The following is a 16,532-nucleotide window of genomic DNA, read 5'->3' on the forward strand; positions in this document are numbered from 1 at the left end:
TTTCACTGTATTGCAGCCTGGAAGGAACACAAATGACACAGACTTCTGCCAAGATCAATGCTTAAACTTTCAGTCACTCTCAAAGACATAATTTCTTTCCGTTCATTTTTTTTGTGCAATCATAGGCTTACTCAAGACAAAACTTGATACTGGTCATTACCTAATTATTTTGTTTAGCCCACAGACAATTTGACAGTTTAGAAGGCAGATTGACATTTTTTTTCTCAAATAGAAATATGAGTAGCCAATACACATGATTTTGTAATGAACCATACTCATGATTATGGTAATACTAGTGACCTCTAATACTACTGTTGGTTAAGGATTATATGAGGAGCAAACAAACCAAAAATGATCAACCGCCAAAAGCTCATTAATTAATTCAAGTGTTACCGATGACTCTTTCACACGAGCCATCTAAAGACATCTAACAAAGCACTTTGACAGAAATTAAAGGGTCTACAGTCTTGCACAAGTTAAATTACTGGTATCTCTTACTACATGTCCTTTTCTCCCACTGGACCCAACTCAACAGCAAAATCTGATGAAGTTTTTCCTTGGCCAGGGACAGGTCTGTCCACCAAATGTCATGTCAATTTAATGCTAATTGTGTGAGCAATGCTACTGACAGACAAACTAATAAACCAAGATGGAAACAACCTTCTTAGCAGGGGTACTTACACTGAATGGAAGAAGACATTTCCCACATCTGCTCGATGTTGCACGATATGAATAAAGATTGTTGCCTGCTGCTGCTCTTCCATTCGTCTCTCACAGCTGTGTTTGAGAAATTGAAGTGTACACAGATAAAGAATCTATGTATCTGCTCTGAAAGTACACACATGCACGCATACATGTATGTCTGTGATGTCAGACAAAATAATATTTATTATTTCATGCAAAAACACAGCTAATCTGCTTCATCAGGACTGTGTGGGTGTGGTTTGATCAGATTTGACTGACAACATAAGCAAACAACCCACCAACAGTCATCACATTTTAAATCAAATGTTGCTAAATCCTATTTCAAACCAGTGAGAAGAGCACAGAGAAAAAAAAACCCACATTACTAAAATCTCTCAATTAAAATAACCAGAACTGTTGTAACTTTGACAGAAAATGTGGTGTTCATGTACGACCCCCGCTGATTAAGAAAATACATTTTCTGGGCATTTAAAGATAGTTCTAGATGTATTTTCCCACACAGATAGAGTTTAATTGATTCTGGTGTGTATGTCTGTGTCTAAAACTGTATCTACTGTGTATGTATGTGTGATTCATTAATTCAACAGGTTTTCTTCTCATTGTTTGCGTCACACACATGAACCCATAACTGAATCCCTGTCACGTATTGCGACTGGTTGCTATGCATATAAATCACTTCATATAGCAAGATATGACATGATTGTTGACATGTAAGTTAAAGACATAAGGTTATGTCATCATACATACATACATCACCTGTGGGTACAAGCATACCAGGTTGTATACAACTAAGTACTTTTACTTAGTTACTGCACTTTTCAATTCAGAGGCAAATATTGTACTTTTTAAATCCACTACATTTATTGGATAGCTTTAGTTATTAGTTACTTTGCAGATTTAGATTATTAATACAAATATATAAATCAGCTATTAAATTATGATATATTATTATAGGTTAAGCTACCCATATAAAGTAATTAAAATTACCCCCACCTTTACCAGCAACATTAAAGTGATGAACACATTAATGCATCACAAATTATAATCCAGTAATACAATATATATGATTCTGAAATGGGCCATTCTGTATGATGAGTACTTTTACTTTTGGTACTTTAAGTATATTTTCATGCTAATACTTTTGTACTTTTACATAAGTAAGAGTTTGAATGCAGGACAGGATGTGGTATTACTAATTACTGAAGTAAAAGGTCTGAATACTTCTTCCATGACTGCCAGGGTGTAATTTCTGTGTTCACTCTGTGCAACATGTGAAAAAGAGCATGAAAGCTGCACTTCTGAACACAGCTTGGAGGAGAAGGCTTTTCCTCACTTACTAAGTATGAACCTCTAGCTGATGCTGTCTGTTTCACAGCCTGGTTAAAAGTGCAGACTGCTTGTGCTATAATTTCCATTGATTGGCAGTGATAGTTTGCAGATGTAAGGGTGTGTTTGTGTGACAACAGGAAGCAGAAATGTCTGGGTTTTGATCATATCATTTTATTCCAAAAAACCCCAGCAGACATACAGCACTAAAGTACCCGGACAACTATAAATAATCAGATAAAATATACCATAGTGTCTGTACCTGCATGTGAAAGCCTTCATTATTTACAGCCTTGATTTTTGTATTCTTGCAGGGACAGCTTCCATTAGTTTCTCTGTCATCACCTAAACTCATTATATTCACCTGATCAGCCTCTTTTCACTTTGTGCCTTCGTTGCACTGATGAAAAGTGGTTGAGAACGCACAACCATCCACCACTGAGATTTTCTAAACTCATTATCACTCCAATATCTGCTACTACAATAAACTCCTTCTCATTGATGTGAGCCTTATTTGATTCTAATCAATTTTTTATTGAATAACCTTAACCATGATAACTGCTTTTATAAAGGTAAACTAGAAACAAAAGAGATAACGCAACAATACTTTATGCTTCCTAACATTCAAAAATAATAAATGGGCTTGCTTTTGTGCTTGTACAGTGGCCACTTACTGTACCACTGGCAAAAAGAGAAGCTGTGTTCAAACTGTCAACCAATTTTTTAAAGTTTGTTTATAGTTAAATTAACTCGTGTTTAAGTCTGTTTCACCAGTCAGCGTTAAACAGTGGTGTAGCACAAAGCAGAAATATTGTTGCTATGGTTACCTGCGTTATTCTGAGGTGTCCTTTAAAGGGCACCTACCAGCCAATCAGAAATGAGTATTTTCTATGGCCGTGGTATAATCCTCTCCAGCCTGTCCCAAAAACAACACAGGACCTTTCATAATAAAAGCTTATGGGCAGACATGTTTGCAATAGCATGCAAAGCATGGTCACACTATAACACCAGCAACAATATATGCTGCTATAAACTCTGTATTTACTAGCATCACGGCTTCTGCAGAGAGAAAATATGTACATACACATGTGCAAAACAGCCACAAATGCACAAAGACACAAATTAAGAGGCATATATACAAAGTGGAATGCTGGCTACATGTTTGCAGAAAGACACTGAGCAGGCAAAGAGTCACATTTCCTGTGACTGAGAAGCTGACAAAGAGAAGAAGGAACGTGTAAAAGTTTCTGTGTCCATTCAGGAGCCATGATGATTGCTGAGAGCGGCTGAAAAGGCACTTATGTCAGATGGCTGGATAGAAAGACAAATGGGGCTTGGTAAACAGCTGGGTGATTCATACAGGTACATATACACATCTAAGACAGACGTGAAAAATATGAGGTTGTTTCACCGATATGGAGCATCAATGTTGCAGTGCATTTAGAATGAGTGTTTATGTGTGTGTCAACAATAGTCCAAGAAATAGATTTTTACATTATAACTTTTTGCCATTTTGATCAGCTAATCCAATCCGTCTGCTTCCACTTGTATTGTGTCATATCGTGTTTTTCCTCCTCAGCTTCTCTTATCACTTCCTAAAACACCTGACGTTCATTGTCCGTTGGCTACAGTTCCTGTGGAGCTATGGATGGGATGTAGTCAGGGCAGTGATGGTGGGAAGTTCAACCGGGGTTACCATGGAGGTTTCCATGGAGGCTGCTTTTGAGGTTACCATGGTAGTTGTGGGTCCGATTCCTGAGCAAATGGAGGAAGATAGGCATGTAGGAGTGGAGTGGTGCAGGTCTGCTGCTGTGTGAGAAGTAGGCGAGCCTGGAGGGTGAGGAGAGATCTTTAGAGAGAGGAAGAAGAGGGCCAGAGTCATGGAAGAAGGGAAATAAAGAAGGGAAGAAGGCAGCAAAAGCAGTGGGATGATAAAAAAATAATAATTTTGATGAAGGCAAGAGGGAGGGGAAGGTGGAAACAGAAAGAGAAGAAAGTTAATTCACCTCTGGGTTACTTGGATGAGTTTACATCATGTTTAAAGCAGAGGTTTCCAACTGCAGACCAGTACCATGCCTTAGAAGTTTTGCTACCAGGCAGCAAGGAAACAATATGATTTGGCAAAAATGCTGAATAATAAAAAGCCTATTTTTGCAATAATTACCTTGAACTTGTGCAAACTTTGCTGCATTTTCGTGTGTGTGTGTGTGTGTGTGCGTGTATGTATATGTGTGTGCGCATGTGTGTGTGTATCTGACCGCAGCTAATCTCGTATACTACTGGACCCATCAGCCTAATATTTTTTGTGCAAATTTATGACTGTATGCTCAAGGACCTCTCGTGGTTGCGGTGATTTACAATTTTTGAAAAACCTATTTTATTGACTGCTCTATTTTATACCACCACTGACTGCTGACTCCTCAATCCTCTTAACCGGCCGGTAGGGGCCACAAGTGATCAACAACTGCTTCAGTTTGAAATCTTGTCTGTGGCGGATTCTTTTGTTGGCATTTTCAGTTTGAAATTTAAATTTACATCGCTGGTGTTTTGGAATTGTCCGAAATTTGTCTTCATATAGCCTGTCTACGCTAGTTACACCTTGATAATGTAACCTGGATATTGTCTCCTCTTCATTCCACTACTGTCTTGCATACACGCTGGACACACAGCCTGCCCTGCACTCTCTGTTCCCCACCCACATAGCCCCAGACCAACATGATAACATGGGATGGCATATAAATAGCACACCACTGATAAGGATATTTCGTGTGTCATGGCTACGCATTTTAACTTATATTTACTTACATACCTGAGTTAAAATAAGTCAACGCTGAATTTTGGTTTCACATGGGACACAAACAGCAGTCTCATGGGTGAAAGTACTGTGTTTGTTTGACCCATCCATTCACCCTAACCTCATCACTATGTGGATTTTGCTGCTCTTTATACTACGTCACCTGGCATTTTTTTCTCTCTGACATTTGTACGTAAAATCACACGCTGCACAATATAAGCCAATAGAGACTAAATGGTGTGAAATAACATGTGAAAAGCAAAAAAGACGTAATAACGGGAAACGATTTAATACATTGGCATGTTATTCATACGCCATTTGGTGATACCAGGCCTGGCGGACATTTGCACTCTACTGAGTACACTCTTCTAGTTCCTCATTAGTCTCTGTCATTATAAAATATACTGATTTTAATTAATGTGTGTGAGAGGTAATTCATCATCACAGCCTGTCAGCATTCAACAGCAGATTACATCTGAGTGTGGTCACTATCTGAGTGTTGCTGAGAGGTCTACCTATAGTTTTAAAGAGATATGACTTGAAGTTACGCTCTGAGAATAATCATCCAGATCCATACATCAGTAATTGAGCACTCTAACATAACTCTGTGACTTATGGAGGGAGTTGTAGTTTTGATTACCTTGATACAGTTGAAGGAGCTTTGGGAGAGTCTCGTTAGTCCCTGTCATTATAAAATATACTTATTTTAATTCATGCGTGTGAGAGGTAATTCATCATCACAGCCTGTCAGCATTCAACAGCAGATTAAATCTGTGTGTGGTCACTACCTGAGTGTTGCTGAGAGGTCTATCTATATTTTGAATAAAAAAATTACCACAATAAAATAGCAAATAAAGTTAAAGTTATAATCTTTAAGCTTTTTTGACTAAATAAAACCCCATTTATAAAAGTATTTATGGGTGGCATTTTTTGTGCAATAGCCATTCAGTGTATTTACATTCACTAATTACCTCTCTTTATAGAAGTGTTCATTGTTAGTGGCGGAGTCCGCCATTCCCACTCTGGATTTAAATTGCCTTCAGACACATGAGGGCTTCACAAGAAACGATGCAGCATGCAATCCAGTGTCATTTTATTTCACTGATATCAGCCTCACTGTTTACTGTTCAATCTCACTACACCGTGTCAGAGCTGTATTAAGTTACTGCTAATGCAAACCAGAATTCTCGGACCTGTGGTGTTCAACTGTACTCGCTGTTACCACATTAACCACAGGTTTCACCAAATCAATAAAGACTAAAATCTTATGGATTACAACTTCAACTTTCGGTTTCTGTTTATGACTGTTAATCCTGCCCCACCCTCTCTTGTGTGTCAGTTTCTAACTCATATCATATCATATTTGTTGGTTGGTAGGATAAATAGAGCATACCTGAGAAACTTACATGATTTGTGAACATGTGAACTGATGGGAGCTCACAGTCTAACTATAACTTTCAATGTACATACCATACAAAACCCCCCTGCAGGTTGGCCGGTTCGTAACAAAACTGTCAATATAAAAAAAATGGTCTCTAGTGCATAAAATGTTGGGCACCACTGGTTTAAAGTGTATATATACTATGTCTTAATTTGCTTCTCAATGCATTTCTGGTCACATGAAGACAAAGAGATATAACTCGAAGTTACGCTCTGAGAATAATCATCCAGATCCATACATCAGTAATTGAGCACTCTAACATAACTCTGTGATTTATGGAGGGAGTTGTAGTTTTGATTACCTTGATACAGTTGAAGGAGCTTTGGGAGAGTCTCATCAGAGCCAATCTGTCAGTCTAATGCACCATAAAGCCCCATGCTCTAGAGTCAAAGCTTTTTCCTTTCCTGACAGCCCTCCTCTTTCTGACACACACACACACACACACACATAAACCTAATCTCATAATCTTTCACTCCCGCCTTCAGAATTTTCCCTAATCATTGCCTCCACAGGAGCATTAATTTACCATCCTTCTTCAATTAGCTGCTCTCACACACATACACACACACACACACAGACACCTACACACACACACACAACCACACACAGGGATACTCCACCTCTCTGCATCAGTAATGAATTGGATGCGTCAGGTTTGGCAGATTTCCAACACTTCTGAATTAAGTAGGTATAAGTATAAAATATATGGCGCAGGTGTAAGTAAGGAAAATAGTAAGACATTATATACAGAATAAACAGCTGGAGGTATGATATGAATATGGTATATACACTATAGGTTAAATATATACATTATGGACAGTAGTATAAAATGTATTGCTATGTGAGAGTGTATATAGTGCAAGTAAGTAAGAATATGTGCAGTAGTTTGGCAGTATTGAGTAAGTGTAAGCCAGCAGCCAGTGAGGCAAAGACAGTCCGAGTGAAAATGTTCAGTGGTTGGAGGTAGGTGTGTGGCGGTCCGGGGTTGAGGGGGGAAGGGAGTGCTGCGCTTAACATAGATTTTTTATTATTACATCGCTCTTTCATTTTTTAGTTTTTCATTGTCACTTGAATTCCTATTTTTGCCCAAAAAATCTCATTGCCTACACACACACAACAACACATACAGACACAGAGAGTACCTGGCTGCTCTGGGGATCATGGTAGATCTGGTTACGAGGGGAAAGCAGAACGCAGTCGTGTGTTGTGGTTTTTTCAGTGCGTGGAGCGCTGGGGTCGCCATCATCTACACCACCAGCCTTGCACCTCATACTCCTCACACACAGCACCTGCCGGGCCACAAAAACTATTATGCCACATCAGAAATCAGAAAAAGAATGACAACAGCCATAATGATGAAGGTCCATTGCATGCACATAATAAGATACAACAACAGCATTAACAGAACTGGCATACAGACATTTTGGAAACCCTGTTACATAGTAAAGTATTCTGAATTCAGTTAAAGCCACTATTTGAAGATATTAAAAAGCTAAAAGTACAGAAATGGATTAGATGACTAAATCAGAGCCCCGTTGTTTATAATAACCACATTGTTTATTTAAACTCTTTATGGAGGATCTCTTTATGCTTGCATGTAATTGTAATTTCTGTTAAATTAATTTCTTTAATGTTATTAAATCAATGAGTAAAGTGGAGAGGACAACTGTAGTCAAAATGTACCTATGCATCCTCCAATAACAACATTTCAAATAGCAAATCACTTAAAATCCAACACATAGAACCCAAACATCTAATGAAATATTGAAATGAATGTGACACAACTAATCACCAACAATGACTTAAAGGTCCAGTGTGTAGGATTTAGTTGCATCTAGTGGTGAAATTGTAGTTTGCAACCATTTGAATACCGCTCACATCACCCTCCTCTTCCAAGCGTGTAGGAGAAACTACGGTGGCCGCGCAAGTTTGCAAGTTTGTGACTAGCTGTTGTTAGCTAATAAACTACACACCAAGATAATCTGCTCAAACATAATGTAGGGAAACATACACCCCCAACAATGCTTAATGCCTTGTTCTGGTTAGCTTAGCGTCAACACATTTTCGGAACAAATACAAATTTTCAAAAACACAAAATAAGCAAAATCTTACCAAATACAATAATGGTCACAAATCCCCATACCATACCCAACTCCATGCATCGACTTCCACTGGAGCTGTGAGACACTCTCAGGAAGTTATATACTGTAAACCCCGCCCTTTATACCTGTCAGCTTTTTCCAACCAAACCATGAGTGAGGGTTAACCTTAACCCTGCTGAACAAAGAGAAAACCTGGAAGTTAAATGAAGGAGTTGTCACCCTTAAGATTATTCTATAGATTTGTTTCAGTATTTTGATTGCTTTGTATTACATTTACATTAGGTCCTATGCTTAGTAGGCCCTGAAGATGTAGCTAAATGCCAAGAATATTGCTGCATTAAGTAATAATTGCGTAATTAACTAACTGTGAGTGAGAATGATGGTTATTGCTAATGTTCTGATTTGTAACACTGCGTGTGTAATATTTCACTGTGGATCACTGTGTTTAAAGATACACCCCATACCAAGTGTTCTGTAGTTTATTTCAAATGGTGAAATTAGCATTGTTATAAATAATTGTAATGTCTCTTAGTAGCTAGAGGAGCTCCACCATAGGAGAAAATTACACATTTGAGCAGAGTGAATACTGGCCCTACATCTAGCTAAACTTGAGACACACATGCAGACAGATGGATGGAAAAAGGCATTAGTTTATTGCTCTATGTATAAGTATAATAAAGTTGAACTGTAATATGTTTAGTATGAGTTTTCTTCAGTTATGGTCAGATGTATTGTTGATCAAATGATCAGTCAGAAACAAGACAGAATTGAAATCTTTTTACACTTTGACATGACTGGGGCCTGGCTGACAGAGGAAGTGTTTCATCATCTGTTCACTTGCCCTTCATGTGCATGCTGTGAGAGACCCTGACTTGTTGATGGTAAAAATATTTTTTTTAAGAGTATACAGAGATTGTTTAAAGAGGTCTGAAAACTCTCTGAAAGAAATAAACTGAGAGGACTCAAAATGTATGCATTTCTAAACTGTATACCCTTATTCCAATACAGTACAAAGAGGGGGAGAGTGTCAAACTATTGCAGTGTGCAGGAATAGTTTGACACTCTGGCTTCGCCTCCAGGTTAGTCACTGCTCACAGCCAAGAAATAGTCCAGCAAATAACACAATATGTTGTTTTTACACTTCACTCTTTGTAAGGATTAAACAAATGAGATATAACGTGCTAATTAGCAAGCTTTAACGGTAGTCCTAAACATATTCTTTAGCCTTTGGACAGAACCAGGCTAGCTGTTTCCTCCTGCTTTCAGTCTTTATGCTAAGCTAAGCGAAATGACTGCTGGCTGTAGCTTCATATTGAATGAACAAACATGAGGGTGGTATCGGCCTTCTTATATAACTAATGTATTTCCCAACATTTCAAACTATTTCTTTTAAGCTTCGTCTTTATACAGTTTATATACCCAGAGGATATTCTTCCTACTTTTCTGAAGCTCTGTTTGAAGTTGTCCGACAGGAAGCCATAGAGTACCGGGTTGGCACAGGAGTTGGCGTAAGAAAGAATGACAGCAAAGAAGTAGATGCCAGCAGTGGCGCTGGACTCTGGGATGATGATCACCAGATTGACCATGTTGATGATGAAGAACGGCAGCCAGCAGAGCACAAACACCACCACGATCACCACCACCATCCGCGTCACCTTGCGCTCTGAACGCCGACGCTTGGTGAAGCCCGCCCGCGCCCCTGAGGACTTCACCTGCAGGAAAAACACCAAAGATAGTTAATTATGATTATGGTGAAGAGGATGAATATAAGAGTGATAATGATGATGATGAACATGAGAGGAGGATGTTGAGAAATGTCGGAAATGATCATTATGTTGATGTAGATTACAGTACGAATTAAAACACACACATATACACACCTTGATAACGATAAGTAGGTAGCAGAGGCAAATGATGAGCAGCGGTCCAAAGAAGCCAACTGTGGCAGTGTAGAGTATGAAGGCTGTTGACCACACGTTCTTGGGCTCTGGCCAGATCATGTTGCAGGAGTTAAATGTGTCCTAAAGGAAAATTAAATAACCAGACTAAAATTTAAATATTAAAGGAAATAACTACAGCAAATTGAAACTCTGCTCAGTCAGACAGTGAGTAAAATTGTTGTTTAACTACAAAGCTTTAAATTGTGCAGGAAGGGATGTTTGGAGAAATCCAAATGACATTATCTGCTTTCGTGGATTTTAAAGAAGCACATTTTGCATTGATGACGACATTTTCAGGCATTACTGTGTTTAGTTTGTGTGCCCACGAGAAATAACTCTCAAACCAACTAATAACTTTTTAACCCGACAGGTTACATTCCCCTCCTACCTTTCTTTTTAAAAGCTTTTGTGTTTTCTCACTGTTACAGAAGTTGCTGCAATGCTTTTCTTTCTGTGCACATATAATAGCATCTGCTGAAATTCTGAACAAAAGACTTCAAGTGTGTTTTACTTCAGTTTGCATGTTTAGCATTCCACAACAACTTACATATTCTTGCATTAATAGATTTTTTGGCCACTTGGGGGCAGCAGTTGAAAAGTAAAGTTGTAAATACAGCACTAACATATTATCAAAGTTGATATGGCGATCTTTACACACCCAACAGATACGTAGCACCATTCATTTAGAGTTGTGGTTCTGGCCATCTGCTGGCAAATGTAAGTCTAATATTAACGCTACCTTTAGCTCTGTTTTGGTCTCCATCAACTCCTGAGGGAAATATCTGGCTCTTTAGCTGCTAAATGCTCCAGTATGTTCACCAGCTAACTAACTGTTAGTCACTAACTGCCATTTAGTGTTGTACAGGTAGCATACAGTGGATTTAGAGGGTTCAGTTTCCAGTAGGTTGTAGAGAGTGACAAAATTGAACCAAAAACAGTAAATTTCTGAGTCATAAAACCAAAACAATGAGCTGAAAGATGATAAAGCACTCCATAGAGCTAAGGAGAACAATAGAGTCAGGTATTTATTGCCCAAGTCACTTATCACTACGAGTGGCAGGTTACTCTGTAAATTACAAATGTCAGTTTATTCGAACGCACTAACAAGGAAAGGTTTATAAAACAGTTTCATCTTGCAACTTTACCACTAACCCAGCTTTGACAAAATACAAATGAATATGAAGACATGTGCTGGATTACCTCCAGCAAATTTCTCAGTCTCAGTTGATTTTTTTACTGTAATTACATGAATGGAAAACAGTGCTGCTAGGAAAAATGTACTGTATATTGTATTGAAGGAATAGTTTGACATTTTGGGAAATACGCATATTTGCTTTCTTGCCAAGAGTTAGTTGAGAAGATCGATGCCACTCTCATGTCTGTATATTAATCTAACTCTTGGCAAGATGTCAAACTACTCCTTTAATTCTGATCTTGTGACATATATTATATGTTTTTTTTTGTCATTAGTTCTTATATTGATTTTGTTGTTGGCTGTCTTGGAAAAGACAAAAGAGAGAGATTTTTAATCTAATACAGCAAGTGAAAACAATAGTTTAATTTAAAAGTGATATAAAAATTTATAATTTGCCTCTGGGAAAGTAGTACATTTGTAGTGAATTAACTAAAACATAATACCAACCAATTGCTATTTTAATAATTTTCTTATTAATGTCCATTTGAGAGGGAACCACAGGGGTCAACTCACTGTGTTTGGTGGTCATATATGAAGTTTTGACTGGACTGAGTAGAAAATTACTGATTTTTTGTCTGGGGCAGCTAAAGGGTGGGGACCAGGAATGAAGTTTACCTGAACATCAGAGAAAATGACTACAGGCAGGACCACCACAAAGGACACGGCCCACACGGCTGCGCTCACCACCTTGGCCACGCGGGGATGTCTCCACTTGGTGCTGCGGATTGGATGAACCACGGCCAGGTAACGATCGATGGACATGACTGTCAGGCAGAAAATCGAAGTGAACTGGGTCATAGAGTCTGCCGTCATGACCACACGGCACAGGAAGGAGCCAAACGGCCAATAGGAGAGCACGTTCTGTGTGGTGAGAAAGGGGAGCCCGATGATGTAGAGCTCATCGGCCACAGCCAGGTTTAAGATGTAGATGTTGGTGACTGTCTTCATTTTGGCATAGCGCAGCACCACATAGATGGCCAGAGTGTTGCCAGTCAGTCCCACCATGAAGACTGTGAGGGAGATGACTGCTGTCATCAGAGTGCTGCTGCCCTGAAAGGGGACACTTTGAGTGGACAGGTTGGAGGAGATGTTGAAGAGGCGGGGGGAAAAGAGGAAGGGTGAGGGGCTGGCTGCAGAGGAGGAGTTGAGGTCTGATGAAAGGGGAAACCAGTAGGTCTGGTCTAGGGGCTCCATTGTGGGTTTCAGAGATGAAGATGTTGCCACAGAGTCCAGATGTAGATTTGTTTCCTCCTGTTTTCACTGATTTAGAAGAAAGTCTGCCATGTTAGTGTCCACGCTTAGCCTACTTTGGAAGACAAAAAAGGAGGAGAATCAGCAGCCACCACACGAAAACGAAGAAAAAGTGGTTTGACCTAAATAACCTATGTGTTAGGTGTGTGCAAGTGTGCGCTCTGACCACAGCGGAGAACACGGTGAGTTCACCTACTGGTACTCTTTCATTGGAAATATCTTGTGCGTGTGTCTTCTTCATGCGCACCGCGCGCCATGAGCCAACTCCAAAGAGAAAGATTTGTTGCCATGTATCTATCCTTCATTCTGACAAGTTTTCAACAAGGAGTCGTATCCGTAATTACGCACAAGCCGTTGCTGTTAATGAACCACCACAGATGTATAAACGTAGTCACCCCTCCCGTGTCTTTGTGTTTTTAATAAAACTGATTATTGACGTGTCATTCTACCTCACACTATCCGCTGTGTCGTGCCTCAAGCGGGAGTATAGCTGGGAACAGTGCCACGGGTTTTACGCACGGCAGATCTGCTTGACTACAAACTCATATATAGGCTATACTGTATATGTAGGTTATGCCTGCACTAGTGGTATCTCAACTCTATGCTCTATGACTTGTTGTACTCCCAATGCAAAGCTACATATTTAAATGACGCATACATTACACTAATTAATTTATTCAGAGATCAAGACAAGAACATGCTTACTTTGGCGAGCAGAGAAAAAGTCCAAGTCTGTGTGTGATCTAATTAAAATGAGTAGATCCCTCAAACCAAATTCCTCATTGTTAGTTCAGTCCTCTGATTCTTCAATAATTGTCCAATATTGATGGATATCTTGTGTCCGAGCTCCCAATCGTTCGCTGCCAGTGGTGCTGAGCAGAATGTGTCGGCAGCAGCTCCCCGCTTCTCCTTCCTCCTTCAACTTTCTTCCCACACAACTCTGCTGTTTCTATGATACGATTTGTTAAGAGATAGAGAGAGGAAGAGAGAGAGAGAGAGAGAGAGAGAGAGAGAGAGAGAGTGACTAGTGTACTGCTTCTTGAAAACACAGCAGGCGCATGAGTTACATTTCGAGCTGTAACCCGTCAAAATGTCATTGTGCTCCATGGACATACAGCGGACACATGTCGCTTCGTTTTCTGCTTCAGCATCAGTAGTGGGATGTAAACTACATTTACTCAACTACTGTACTTACAATTTTGTAAAAATGTTCAATTTTGAAATACTTTACATTTTATGCTGGTTTATACTTCGATTCCACTACATTTTAGATGGAAATATTGTGCTTTTTATTCCACTAGAATTATCTGACAGTTACAGTTATCAGATATTTTTGCATTAATATATAATCACCATATAAATTATGATGCAGTGTTTAGTGATTAGTGATTTAGCCTATAATGATTTAAGTTGTTATTTTTACACCAATCAAGAAATTGAATTATGTGATCTATTTTATTCCCACAAACGTGTTTGAGTCATAGTTTCTGCAATAGTGGTTTTAGTTTAGACCTAAAGCTTCATCTTGTTTTTCAGACACTGACAAAACTGAGTAATAAAACATTTTCGGAATAGCTTAATGTGCTTTTGTCAGCCCACAGGATTGTTACAGGGCCAAATGCCAAATCAAAGTGAGAGGTGTCACCTGCCATTACCGCCTGTTTGTTACTGACCACCTGTCAGATGTAAGCTGAACCACATTCTCTCAACGTAGTCCTTATTAAGATGAATGTGCCACAGACAGAGGCCTACTCTGAATAAACATATTCTCGTCCACAGACTAAATTTGACAACTCATGTTTTATTTATGTTTTTTTGGCGTTGTTTTGCTGATTTGAAACATCTCTCTCCCTCTCCCTCTCCCTCTCTCTCTCTCTACACACACACACCGTCACACACAGATGAAATCAGCTCTACAGGCTGTGCAGGGGTGATAGGGGAGTGTGTATCTTCTGCAAACACTTCTGAGTATCGCGCACCACACACCACAGTCCATAACAACTTCCTGACTTCAAAACACCAGGCTGGGTATCAGAGGAGTCTGTTGGATGTGGACATGACCAAGTTCTGATTTGTGTGTTTGAGTACGTTCACTTTGAACACACACACACACACACAAATATATGCACATACACACTAGGCAAGGCATAGACCACAGCATAACTTCCCACAGAAAGCCTTTAGTATATGAGTATAATAAAAATTTAAAAAACAGAGCATCCAGATTCCATAATAATAAAGCATTTATCTGTCTCACAATCTCATATGAGCGTCACACTCAGCTGTAAGTACACACAAACAGGTACAGTAAATACACATCAGAGGCTGCATTGAAATACTGTCAGACACTGATACTATCTGGATAATGCAAAATATTCAGAGCAGCATTAGCTTAAACTTTATGAACTCTTCACAAATAGCTATAAATGTAGGTTATTAACAGTTCTGCTGGGGCTGCTGCAGGAGAGCATTAAGTTGGCATAAACATGTCCTTATACAGAGCAGAATAACGTCTTCTGAATGTCTTGTTTTACGGTTTTTCAAATTAAGTTCATTTTCCGGAGTCTGACTCAGGAAAACACATCTTTTGAAAGCCTCACTAATAAATATAACAGTACATAGAATGGTTGATTGAATGGTTTGAAGGTTAAGAATGATTAATTTCTTAAGCTCCATGACACCACAAGGCAACATACTGTATAATAATGCACTGACGCCACATTCTTGAGACTGTCTTGATTGATGCCTAGCAGCTGTAGTGCAAACCCCCCAAGTGTGGTGCTTTCATTGGGTAGATTGAGGATTGATGTAGTGCTGGAATCAAATGATCTCCATCAATTTTAATACAAGCATCGTCAGAGGCCCTTGCTCACCTGGATGCATACCACAAAGATAGAAGGAGAGCTTTTCAGAAAAGAAAGGATGCCTCGAGTAAGAGTCAAGAGCTCCATTTTATATCTGCCTTCCTGAAAGTCTGTGGTCAAGGTTTGTTTAAGACCACAAGTGTTATATACACCATATACAGTATATACATACAGAGGGATATAAGTGGACTCAAGGAAGAATGAGGAAAATCATCAGAAGGAAAAATAAAATAATTTCTTATAAAGAGAGCAGTCAATACTGTAAAAAGTGGCCATATAGGATGGGATGGTAATTATGATAATATGAGTAGAGGCTTGCATTGTTTTATTCAAAGATATTCGTGAGAAAATCTTAAAATAATCACATGGAAAAAAGTGAACTCCCCTGGCTAATCTTCGCAGCTGATATGAAACACGATAACAAAATTGCTTCAGCTGTGGAAAAAAATCTATAAGAGAGATGTTATCAGATGGGAACAGGGCTGCGCTACAGGTGTGTGTTTAGGTTTAGCTATACTTGTGAGGGCCAACTATTGACAGCCTATACTTTCGAGAACATCTTAGTTTGCGGCTGTTGGTCTCTGTGAAAAAGCTGACTTTGATGTTAGCGGTTAAGATTAGAATCAGTGCTAGTGTTACTGTTGTGGCAGGCTAAATGCTAAATGTCTAAATGCTAATTGAAACCTTCCACTGACTGGACAGTTAAAGGTGCTCTGTGGAGTTTTCTTGTAAACAAACAAAACGTTATGTTTACATTCAGTGACATAATACAATCAAAACAGGGAACCATCATAAAAATTGCATTTTGCTGAAGACACCTGTGCTTACTGGACACTGCCCAGCATGTCTGCAAGTAAAAGGTAAGTATTTTTCAAAGGGCACATCATCAGAAGTAAACCACAGCTGATCCAGCA

General features: G+C 39.1%; 1 protein-coding gene across 6 annotated transcripts in view; it reads right to left on the reverse strand.

Moving 5' to 3' along the window:
- Nucleotides 1–2,185: 2,185 nt before the first annotated feature.
- The window catches only part of LOC122873523 (somatostatin-like receptor F_48D10.1), a 32,375-nt gene continuing 18,028 nt past the window's right edge, over nt 2,186–16,532 (reverse strand). Inside the window, exons 2-7 of one of the 6 annotated variants that reach the window (XM_044190312.1) lie at nt 13,460–13,703; nt 12,119–12,809; nt 10,249–10,389; nt 9,808–10,080; nt 7,409–7,555; nt 2,186–3,880 (exon numbers count right to left, since the gene is read on the reverse strand). In XM_044190312.1, coding sequence (XP_044046247.1) covers nt 3,674–3,880; nt 7,409–7,555; nt 9,808–10,080; nt 10,249–10,389; nt 12,119–12,697 — 1,347 coding nt within the window. In that variant the 5' untranslated portion in view covers nt 12,698–12,809; nt 13,460–13,703 and the 3' untranslated portion in view covers nt 2,186–3,673. Of the gene's footprint in view, nt 3,881–7,408; nt 7,556–9,807; nt 10,081–10,248; nt 10,390–12,118; nt 13,739–16,532 lie in introns of those variants that run through there. The other 5 variants (XM_044190315.1, XM_044190314.1, XM_044190313.1 and 2 more) reach the window with 5 other exon arrangements.

This window comes from Siniperca chuatsi, linkage group LG3 (genome assembly GCF_020085105.1).
Source record: "Siniperca chuatsi isolate FFG_IHB_CAS linkage group LG3, ASM2008510v1, whole genome shotgun sequence".
Classification (NCBI taxonomy): Eukaryota; Metazoa; Chordata; class Actinopteri; order Centrarchiformes; family Sinipercidae; genus Siniperca; species Siniperca chuatsi.